The 12,105-nt window shown below is 37.0% G+C and overlaps 1 protein-coding gene across 14 annotated transcripts in view; it reads left to right on the top strand.

The window, feature by feature from the left end:
- Window positions 1-12,105, top strand: part of fgfr1a (fibroblast growth factor receptor 1a) — a 128,712-nt gene that overhangs the window by 85,716 nt on the left and 30,891 nt on the right. For 6 of the 14 annotated variants that reach the window (XM_051901864.1, XM_051901869.1, XM_051901873.1 and 3 more), the window contains exons 3-4: window positions 11,359-11,616; window positions 11,716-11,799. The exons of 6 other annotated variants lie outside the window; for them this stretch is intronic. In XM_051901864.1, coding sequence (XP_051757824.1) covers window positions 11,359-11,616; window positions 11,716-11,799 — 342 coding nt within the window. The remainder of the gene's footprint in view (window positions 1-11,358; window positions 11,617-11,715; window positions 11,800-12,105) is intronic. 2 more of the 14 variants (XM_051901871.1, XM_051901866.1) reach the window with 2 other exon arrangements.

Raw genomic sequence — 12,105 nt, forward strand, 5'->3', positions numbered from 1 at the left:
GTGTGAAATAGCTGCCATCTGTACCCTCCGGCTATGCAAAAATACCTCACTTCTCTCTTCCCCCTCTATCTCTCTTTCTCCCTCTCCGTTGTCTCACCATCCTCCTTTTGTAATGAAAAGGTGTTTGTTGTAAAGGGAAGAGTTGACTACCTGAGACGCTATAAATTACTGCTTTTAAAAGAAGACACAGAAAGTACTCCGCCCTGTGGTGCTATTCCACAGTGGAGATCAAGTTTCTGGGAAAACGAAGCACGTTTTCTTGTGCTTGAGTGCAGAGCTGTGAAGCGTAGACCTGGGGTAGTACTCTTCATGAACACTTGCATTGCACGAAAATGTTGGTAACAGTGTGTCTAGTTGATCCAAGTCTAACCCATTAGAAGCACTGCGGGTGTAACAAACTGGGGGCTCACAAGGGATATAGGGTTTTTTTTTTGTTTTTTTCCCCTTGATTTCATTTTAATGCTATTCATTTCAACACTTCCCTAAAAGATTTTGTTGTGACTATAATGAAGGGAGGAAGACCGAACCAGAATGTGATGAATTACCTTTTACCCACTTAATGCTTGACAGCCAAATGGCCAAGCGTGCTAATACCCTCTATGCATTTCCTCTACTCCTCCTATCCCTTCTTCCTCCTGTCAGGACAGAGAGCATTTTCCCTCTCTCCCCTCAGGCCTCCTGTGGAGTAAATGATAGTTTCAGCTGTTGATGAGTGACTGACACTCCAGCATTTGGTTACATTTGTTTTTTTTCCCAAGGTGGGAATACAACCTGCACAAACAACATAACTTCCTTAAGTAGCATTTTAACTTTAAACCCTGTTAAATGCTTTGGGATCAGAAGACACTTTCAGAGGCCCAAGATATTTAATTAAAAGTGAAAAAAAATTAAGCAAATACTCACCCTCGTGCCGTTCCACACCCGTAAGACCTTCGTTAATCTTCGGAACGTAAATTGAGATATTTTTGTTTAAATCCGATGGCACCGTGAAGCCTGCATAGGGAGCAATGACATTTCCTCTCTGAAGATCCATAAAGGTACTCAAAACATATTTAAATCAGTTCATGTGAGTACAGTGGTTCAATATTATAAAGCGACGAGAATATTTTTGGTGCGGCAAAAAAAACAAAATAACGAATTATTTAGTGATGGCCGATTTCAAAATACTGCTTCAGGAAGCTTCGGAGCGTTATGAATCAGAGTGTCGAATCCGCAGTTCAAAGTCACGTGATTTCAGCAGTCACGTGATTTTTGGCGGTTTGACACGTGATCCGAATCATAATTCGACACGCTGATTCATTATGCTCCGAATCTTCCTGAAGCAGTGTTTTGAAATCGGCCATCACTAAGTAAGTCATTATTTTTGGCACACCAAAAATATTCTCGTCGCTTTATAATATTAATATTGAACCACTGTACTCACATGAACTGATTTAAATATGTTTTTAGTACCTTTATGGATCTTGAGAGAGGAAATGTCATTGCTGGCTATGTAGGCCTCACGGAGCCATCGGATTTAAACAAAAATATTTTAATTTGTGTTCCGAAGATCAACGAAGGTCTTACGGGTGTGGAACGGCACGAGGGTGAGTAATAAATGACAGAATTTTCATTTTTGGGTGAACTAACCCTTTAACCTAGATAAACGTGTGTTATTATTAGGCGTATATCCAAGTGTTTGTGCGGAGTGTGGAAGATGAAGTATAGCGGGCTTACTGCATGACATGGAGGCGCCGGTGTGATCACTTGCATTTTTTCCTGATGACAACAGAAACAACTTAAAATAGTCCGTCATTTTTGGTCATACAGATAAGTGTAATACATCATTCGAAACTATGTCTACTTTTCTTTGTGTAAACTCACAATAACAACAAAACGTGCTTTTGTAAAATAAAGAAAACAATCAGGATGCGCTTTTCTGTCTCGGTCTCTGTGAACTGGAGTGCGTCACAAAAATGAACCGAAACTCAGCGTATAGGCTACTTGCCTCAACAGAACCAACTGAAATCGAAAACAAATACTCTGATTATGCAATCCGTATGAAAGATGCATTTCTCTCTAAAGGCGCGTTCACTACACTGCGGAGATGGCGAGGCAGCGTCATCAACTTCATCTTTGCAGCCAACACTGACTCAGAAAACACTGGTTTTAGGGCCCTATGATTTCCTTGATGCAGAAAACGCGGACGGAATCGCGGAATCCAGTCATAAAAACGGAATTTAGTATATAATGCAGAATGTCACGGAATTTGTCAAATTTTTGATTAATGAATAAAAAGCAGGTCAGTACACTTAAATCAAATTGCGATATAGACTAGTGTCCGTGAATATTAAACCGCAAATAGAAACTAATATTAAATATGAATCCTGCATGTCTGTGTGCCTCTGAAATGAATGACGCGGAAGCGCGGTTTCATTTACCTCACACATACACGCGCGCGCGCACACACTGAAGCACACTGAAGGATGTTTTCATCCTTTGTCACCTCACTATATGAGGAAATGAAAGAAATTCATCTCAAGAGCCGCTCTGAAAGTCACTTCATCAGCATTTCACCGCTTCGTTTGAGAAAACTATCGTCATGAACACAGAGAAACTCAAAGCTCTCGGCAACCCGTCAAAATAAAAGTTCGATTTAACTTGTCAGAAACATATTAGTGTTGTACAGTAGAATTTAGATAAATTAATTTAATAATAAATTATTAAAATCTTTTTAAGGAATAATCTCAGTTTTTCTTCCATGTTTTAATTTTAACAGTAAAGCTCTGTATGTTTAATTTCATGATTAAAAGATAAATTAAATGGTATGCATTCATTTGATTGCCAGAAAAATTAAAATACGGAACAGAAAATTTCGTAAAAATACTTTAAATTAATAAATTTTGTTGTTTTTAAGAATTCAATTAATTAGACATGCTTTTTGATTATTAAAATGTAATTAAACCATTAAAATGGAATCCAGAAAAGTTAAAACAGAAAACAGAATCTGGTAAAAATAAAATTTGGGGAAAGAATAAAACAGATATCATAGGGCCCTAAAAAATGTAATTTTTTGTTAAACCTTTAATAAATTGTTGGTAAATTGGATAAGTTTCATTATTTCCATTAATTAGATATGCTTTTTAATTACTAAAATTTAATTTAACCATTAAAATGAAGTCCAAAAAATAAAACTGAAAAAAAAAAACGGAATCCAGAAAAATTAAAACGAAAAAAACAGAATTTGGGAGAAAATAAAACGGAATTCAGGAAAAAATAAAACGGATTTCATAGGGCCCTATGGTTTATTACTAAATAATTAAAATGTCTCCTTGCTATTTTTTTTTTTTTTTTTTTTTTTTTTACAAACACATTCATAATCATTACTTTTGTCTGTGTTTTGCAGCAAGCTTTATTTGTGCGCTTGAGCGTGGAATAGGTGATATATTACTCATATATATTAAAGGCTCACTATAGAACCACCTCATTGTGTACTTAATTAAATGAATATAAATGTGCGATAAGTCCACTAATGGCTTAAATGAAGGACTACTAGTTGACTAGAAAAATCTTTAGTTGGCCCTAGTTTATTTTTCCTTTGCATAATTTGATACTTCATGCCTTTATATAATTAATCATAACCAGCATTAACCATAAATTGTTGATGATAGTAAAATGTTAATTTAGTATTATTTATGTTATAGTATTTATTAAATTTTTTTGAATGAGCTTTTATTTTTATATTTTCAGTTTAATTTTAGTTTTAGTAATTTAGTTTTTAAAGCTTTATTTCACTTAACAAAAACTAATTTTAATAGTTTTAATTTGAGATAAACAAGACGTAAGCTCATTGTCTTTGATGTTTTGGTAGGCGACTAGTCTACGGCTCTGACACTTTTGTATTGTAGGTGCATTTGTGAAACACGCTCCAACTAGTCGCAGATGCTACAACAGATTTCAAACTGATTTCCTACTTCAAACCATTTTCAATTAACCAGTTTTGAATCCGTATATAGAAAAATACAATGTATTGGTTTGCTTATCACTCAATAGTGTTCCCAATATTCCCATTAAATTACTTGAAGGATATAGAAACATACTGTTAATATACGTTTCCATCTGTTTTTCATGGCTTATGTCCATTGATGCACTTTAATGTATGACATTTTTCTTATTCTTGCCACATCACACTCTCACTCTGTCTTACTCTCTGTAAAACATGCTGACTTTCTAGAAGGAGATGAATACTTTGGGGTAAACAATAGCTGTGATTCAGCAGGGCACGCTGATCTCATTCCTGCCCCTGCTGCAGACCATGTGCGTGCACATGGGCACATTTGCGTGTAGGCAAGCAGTGATTATGTTTGTACAAGCGTGGCCATTGTGAACAAATGCCATTAGCATCCAAGTCCTGATGTGGGCTTTAATTGACGCAGGCTAGCATAAGACAAGGCAGGTTAATGGTAGGAGAAGTGTGTGTGTGTGTGTGTGTATTCTTCTCTGTTTCTTTTGGTGTCACACTGAGCAAACACCTTTGTTAATCACAAGTAATGGACTGTTAGTCAGAGTAATCAAATTTGGTCACACAATAAACTTGGGGCATTTTCAGACCTGTAGATCATTTGCTTTTTTCCGAAACAGGGAATTTGTTACAGTGTTGCATTTTCCTCTTGGTTCTGTTTACTTTCACAAGGCAACATTTCAAAGAGTACCAAAATGTGTTTATGCAAGTCACATGTGAGTAAAACTGTCCTTTTATTGGTCCGAGTTTTCTCTGTGTCATCCGTGAAGATGGATTGACATGTTTAGTTCTCAAGCTTGTGGCTTGTGATTGTGGCTTTATCTGTAGCTGTCGAGAGACACGCAAACACTTAAATAAATTTAACCGTCTCACTGATAAATTTTATATATTTAATTATATTGAAAATTTTATATATATATATATATATATATATATATATAACCGAACCACCATGATCTTGGGCCGTTTGTTTTGGTGTGGATCCGAACGCGATTGCGTTTTCTTGTATATAGGCCTAAACGAACTGAACTAAGGGAGAAAATGCACCAGAAACAAACTGAAACAAACGCTCCAAACGAGCCAGGTGTAAACAATGCCCTTACTAGTCACATTCCACTTTCTTTGTGTGTTATTCTTTGTGACAGTGCACATTCCAGTCTGCTACTGAGACTAAACCTCCTATATATCTCACCCACAGATCACTGAAATAAAGGGTTGGTCTGTGTCTGAAATTCTTATTTATTTATAGATATTTTTTTGCATTTTCTCTGACTCTCTTTCTACTTCCATCTTTTCCTCCTCTCTGTACTTGACCATCGTTCTCTCTCTCTTTAAAGGAAATCCCTGTGGTCATTCTCTTCATGTATTGCTTCCTCTCTTGTATCCAGTCTCTCTCCGAAAGGCCCCTCTTCCGTTCCCGAGTCTCACTCGCTTACCTTTTATTTTGTCCATCGCCAAAAAAAAAAATTCCCTTTCATGATTTACCATAATTAACTTGATTTTCAGGCATGTCAATCATTTTTTCCAAATGGCTTGCAGCAGGAAAGAAAAATGCAATGGCTATTCCAGCTGGGTTGCTTTTCCAAAAATATGGACTTTAATCCAACCTAATCTGGTCAGAGACTCTGAAAGATTAAGAGCCTTGAGGTTCCATGAGGAGTCGGCTTGGCAGGGTGCATCTTTTCTTAAAGTTAGTTGAGTTATAATTAGGGCTGTTAAAACAAAACGACTGCTAAATTATAAATGTGTAATCTGCAAGTGGTGCATACTTACACATGTCTGTTAAACAAACTCCAAACATTCATGGGGCTAATGATACGATGAGGTTCACTATATGCACGATCCACACAAACTCCATCTCAGGTGCTGGTTTGAGTTTTGTGAGTTTCACTTATAATGTGAATTGATTCATATTTTCCACATTTGTGAAATTCCAAACATTTTTGCTGCAACAAGTTATTATACAAATCTAATAACGTGACATTAGGGCATAGAAATATGATTCTGGATGCATTTTACCAGTAGCATATTAAAATCTTTTGTTAACTACACACATAACTCAAATGTCTTCATTTTTTTTTCCACCAGCTTGAGGCTTTAACTGAACCAATTGCCTTGTGAAAGTACCAAAATATTACTGTTATACAGCTCTTAAAAACGGGGAAAAAATCAATTGGTTCACTCCGAGCCGAATCAATATTTTAACGTTTGTTCATACATTCCTTCTGTAACATTACCGTTCCAAAAACAGTTTGAGCGTCGTTCACGTTTGTTCATGTTCTCACAATTTTGCATGGTTAGAATTCATTAAAAAAATGTTACCAGCCAAATGGCGATTGACACCGTTTCATATACTGGCCAACACACTGGCATTTAACTCTTTGGATTTCTTTTTTTTTTCTCTCTATTTTTTTTAAACAACCTGTACACCAAATATGATGTTTTTCTCCATAAGTTTTTTTTTTTCCTTTTCAATATAATGCTCTGATTTCCAGTGCAGTAGTTGTGCCAGACAACATCTGGACTCTATAGCTTGCACACCGGTGCATGTCCTCAGCTTGTATTGCATGGTGTTTTGTGCTTTGAAGTGACTGATGGCTTGGTAACATGCCACTATTTAATATCCTGGAAGGAAGCATGTCGATTAATGACTATAAATCATAAAGCAGCTGTATAATTTTCTCCCTGTGTGATTATTGCGGAATACTCTCACTTGATACCTCACAGTAAACAGCTTCTCTGGTGACTGGTGCAAAAATTTTTCGGCATCTGTTCTGCTCAATGCAAAACGCCAAGAGGAAATTACAACCTCATTGTCATGAACTTATGAACAGTTGTGTATCTGTAATATGAATTCATCAGTTATAATGTGAAATATTTCTGGCTCACTGAAACTGAGGTCAAGTGAGGCTGTGCTTATTTAGGTTAAAAGTTAGTGTCTTTGAATGCTCTCATATTGATTGAAACTGTTCTGTTTTTCTTAAATGTCAGGTTGGGAACAAGTTAAATAAAATCAATAAATATGTATTAATTCCAGTATTTACTGGCTAAAACAATGGTTTGAGAGTGTATGTTACCTTCTACATTTACTGTTTCATGAATAGCAGGATTTCATCGTGACAACCCATATAGTGCCTGCAATTGGGGCATGTTGTCACAAAAAAGTTTTGAGCAATGTGGGTCCAAATGTATAATAGCTTTTTGTAGTCAAGATTTCAAAATATATAGAAATGGACTTTTAAAAGCAATCTAACCTTGAAAACGCGCCCTCTATTTAAGCTTCTTTTCCTGTCTAAATAAGACTAGACTAGCTCATCTTCTTGTCTCTTCCTTCATTCTTTTCTGCTGTGTTTTGGTGGGGAAAGTTGATCCCTCCCTGGCCCCTGTTCCTGTCAGGATTAAGAGCCTGTTAGACACATGCGAAGCAGGAAATACCTTAACTAGACCCTACTGAGGTCACCATGGATACCAGCCCAAAAACCTGCTGCTACAGGCCTCTTGCTCGCTCTCCTTTATTAGCAGAGTTAATGGTAGTGATGGGCGGAGTTACTACAGCAGAACTAGACAAGAGGAAACCTGGGTTACGTTTGCACTCTGCTTACTATTAAAAACGTGTCAGAAAAGAGCATACCAGTTTCACCAAAGTGGTTTCTTCTCTGAAATGTGCGCCAAATGCTTTTTCACAGCCGTACACCTTTTGGCAGACTTTTCAGAAGAAATTCTTTTGTAATTTTCTGACTTATACTTTGCAATTACATTTTGTTTTTGGGTCTTTTTACCTAAGTGGCTCAATGGGATGTAGGCCATGCATTGTTTCTTAAGATTTACTCACATTTCAAAACAATAGTGTAAATGTCTTCTTCAGCAGGGGGCAGGATTTCATGGAAATTTGACCTTTTTTTGAACAATCCTCAAGTCCTGGTGCATCTTTTACAGGAAACCAGTTGGTGCCTTTCAAATCCCTTAGGGCAAGTCAAATGCATTATTATTGAACGGAAATTAATCCAATTATCATTTGAATACGAAGCAGTCACCATTTGTTTTGTAAATGTGAAAATCTCACCTCAGCTTACCGTTGGTAAAGAGTCACAATTAGCATATGGTGATAGTATGTGCTTTTTGACAACATCAGTCTATTCTTTTAAAGAGGACCCCCAACAGGGATAATTCTCTAGTACACTGCTCCACAAAAAGCACTCCCCCTTTAAGAGTGTGCAGCCAATTGCTTTAAAGGTGCAGATGAATGGCTTAATGTTGATGGACAATGAATCAGAGTAATTATATTTAGACTTCCCACCCCCGAGTCGTCGTCTCCCCCCCCCTTCCTGTCTCTACTGGTCGCCAGGAGCAACTGGTGGGCTCAGGTGGCGGTGCCCCCAACCTTGCATCCCATAATCAAATTTGAGTTCTATCTCAGAATTGGCCTGACAATTGGCCCTTGACTAATTCAAACTCAGATTTGATTTAGCAGTGACTGAGCTGGTATCTTTGATAGACGTTAGAAGATGTTTTTGCTCATCTATCGGATGCCAATTACAACAGTGTTCTAGGGTGATACTAAATCATAATGAGCCTTTAATATATACAATGTGTTCCAAATTATTATGCAAGTGACATATCAGTGGGATTTCAGTACAATAATCATTCAGATTTTAGTTTTTCTAAGAAAGTGTTTGTTTGTTTGTTTATTTATCCATGTCTTTTTAGATAACTGGTATCAATCTCAGACAAAATAATTCACTAGGTCTACTTAGGTAAATGGAAACCTTACTTAGAGGTTGTTCCACATTATTTAGCAAGTCACAGTTCTCATGCAATATGGGGAGGAAGAAAGATCTTTCTGAAGATGAAAAGCATGAAATGGTGCAATGTTACATAAAAGGCATGAAAACAACTAATATTGTGTGAAAACTGAATGCAGATTATTGAACTATCATAAGATATATGAGTGATGTAGAGCACAGCAGAACTCGGTCAGATAAAGACTTATTAAGGAAGGTTTCTGTCAAACAAGTTAATTGTATTAAAAGGACAGCTGTAAAAAAAAAAGCCAGTGTTGAGCAGCAAACAGGTATTTGAAGCTGCTGGTGTCTCTGGAGTCTCAAGAAGCTCTCCATGCAGGCTGGCAGTTGTGCGTAAAGATGCATTTCAGCCACTCCAAACCAAACCTCACAAAGAGAAACATTTACAGTGGGTGTAGAAATACATTTTCCAACAGTTTTATTGCTGTGGTGTTTTTTTGCAGCATGGGATAGTGCATAGTGCATTGTATTTCAGAAGGCACTATCCTTCTTTTTATACCATAGCTGAAAATGGCCAGTTATGAACTCCACATATTTTGCAAAAGTCATTTTAATACCTTCAGAGACCCTAAAGGGACCTTCCATCTCACTTCCCAATATTCCAGCCTAAATCATCACCCGCCAGCTCCCTGCTGACGTCACAGTCTTGTTGGAACGTGGTGGCCACTCACCAACCATCCAGAAATCCATCCAATTAGACCATCCATTGTAGTACGGCATTAGTCAGTGAATAAAACTATTTAAAAATGAGTCTTCATGTATTTCTACACCCACTGTAAATGTTTCTCTTTGTGAGGTTTAGAGGTGGCTGAAATGCAAATTTATGCACAACTGCCAGCCTGCATGGAGAGCTTCTTGAGACTCCAGAGACTCCAGCAGCTTCAAATACCTGTTTGCTGCTCAACACTGGCTTTTTTTTTTTTATAGCTGCCCTTTTAATACAATTAATTTCTTTGACAGGAACTTTCCTTAATAAGCCTCTAACAACCTCTAAGTAGGGTTTCCATAGACCTGGCAAATTATTTTGTCTGAGATTGATACCAGTTATCTAAAAAGACATGGATAAATAAACAAACAAACAAACACTTTCTTACAAAAATTAAAATCTGAATGTTTATTGTACTGAAATCCCACTGATATGTCACTTGCATAATAATTTGGAACACAGTGTATAGGCGTAATATATAGCTTATATTCCGCGCTCAAGCGCACACGTAAAGCTTGCTGCAAAGCACCGGCAAAAGTAATGGTTGAGTGTGTTTGTGAAAAAAGAAAAAAAAAAAAAAGAAAAAAAAATTGCAAGGAGACCGTTTAATTTATTAATTAACTAGTGTTTTCTGAGTCCGTGTCGGGTGAAAAGATGAAGTTGATGATGCTGTCTCGCCATGCACCTTTCATACAGATTACATAATCAGAGTATTTGTTTTCGGTTTGGTTCATTTAATAGTAAACATTTCAAGCTTTCTATAGATATATATTTCTCATGTCTGTGAGGCAAGTAGCCTATACGCTGAGTTTTTGGTTAATTTTTGTGATGCACTCCAGTTTAGGGAGTCTGAGATGGCAGAAAGTGCATCCTGTTTGTTTTCTTTATTTTATAAAAGCACATTTTGTTGTTATTGTGAGTTTACACAAATAAAACTATACAGTTTCGAATGGTGTATTACTCTTATTTGTATGACTAAAATTACAGAGTATTTTAAGTTGTTTCCGTTCAGGAAAAAATGCAAGTGATCGCGCCTCATTCCACACATTCCACATTTGGAAATGTGCCTAATTAGAGCGAGCGGCCATGTAAAGTTGCTACTATGTACGTTTCAAATGATAAGCCATATTTGAAGTCGATGGATGATAGGCGAACGTTTGGATTTTCCTGGCTGACATTACCACAAGGACCCACTGTTAACCATCTTTCCCTCATGGACTGCGTGACAATTTTTTTTCCTGCGACTAACTGACTAATTACATTTTGGTCGACTAAGCCTCTTCTCATCGACTAACGATTAGTTGACTATTAGGGGACAGCCCTAGTGATAATCATTACCGCAGAATATTTTCCTTTGCGACTGGTGGGAGTTCAGCACTCTGCGTCACGTTTATTAACATGCCATGTATTTTAAATAGTTATTTTTAAAGGGCCTGTCTCAAGATGGAGCAGTCTGTTTCATTCGTTTGTGCTCCATCTTTCTAGTAATGCTTTTTGAGTTGTTTTTGTAGTTTGTTTTTTTTTTATAAATTTCGAACTCAGCAAAAAGTCATGTAACACATTATGGCCAATCATTGTTTACATTATCAATCACTTGTGTCACTTCAGAGTACTCGTGCACATCCCTATTAATAGTGACACATTATGTGTGGATAGTTTTAAGTTCTAATGCTTAATATTGGAAACAGCCCAATAAATTCATTAAACATCTTAACTTTGTAGATTTAAGACAAGTTGGAATTTCGGATTGGAATTTTAGAATAATTTATGATTTTTATGAACATTCTTTTCAGGAATTCAAATTATATTATAACTTAACCTAACAAATTTGTTTTTCATCCTGTTTTTAGTGGTAGCCCTGGCTGAGCCCACGCCGTTCACTCTTTATCCAGGGGAAAAACTGGAGCTGAGCTGTAAAGGTAAAGAGGAGACACAGGAAGTGACCTGGACTAAGGACCATGTGCCACTGGTTGACGGAGAGCACACCCGTCTGCGCGACCATCAGATGGAGATTGAAACAGTAGAGCCAGCCGACTCTGGTCTGTATGCTTGCTTTGCTCAGGGACCCAACAGCAACCATACAGATTACTTCAATGTCAACGTCACTGGTGAGAAATGGATTGAATACAAAAAGTCTGATCGGTTGACATTTGTATTGTTCACAAAAACAACAAAATCATAACCTGATTTTATTTGTTCTTGGTCAGATGGATTGATTTCCTCAGAAGATGATGATGAAGATGAGTCTTCCTCAGAGGAGGCCAAGCTATCAAGTGACCAGAAGCTGCTTCGTGAGTCACCACTGCTCTTTTAGTCAGACTCAGACAGATATGCAAATGTTAATACGTAACTAAATTGTTAGGATTGTCCTTCAAAGCAGGAATTATAACAGGAAATATTGCACATTTTTGTTTTATAAATCACAGCCGTCTTGTGGAATGTGTCGAGCTTTAGTTCATTAGACTGAAAGTCTTCATGTCTTTTGATGGATTAGTCTTTGAGTCCCAAGGGCACTATCAAGCCAGTCAAAAGGAGCGAAACCATCAACCAACCTAAATCTTGCACACTTTGATCTGCGGTCACCATAGTACAGTCAC

This window comes from Ctenopharyngodon idella, chromosome 8, assembly GCF_019924925.1.
Source record: "Ctenopharyngodon idella isolate HZGC_01 chromosome 8, HZGC01, whole genome shotgun sequence".
Taxonomy (NCBI): domain Eukaryota; kingdom Metazoa; phylum Chordata; class Actinopteri; order Cypriniformes; family Xenocyprididae; genus Ctenopharyngodon; species Ctenopharyngodon idella.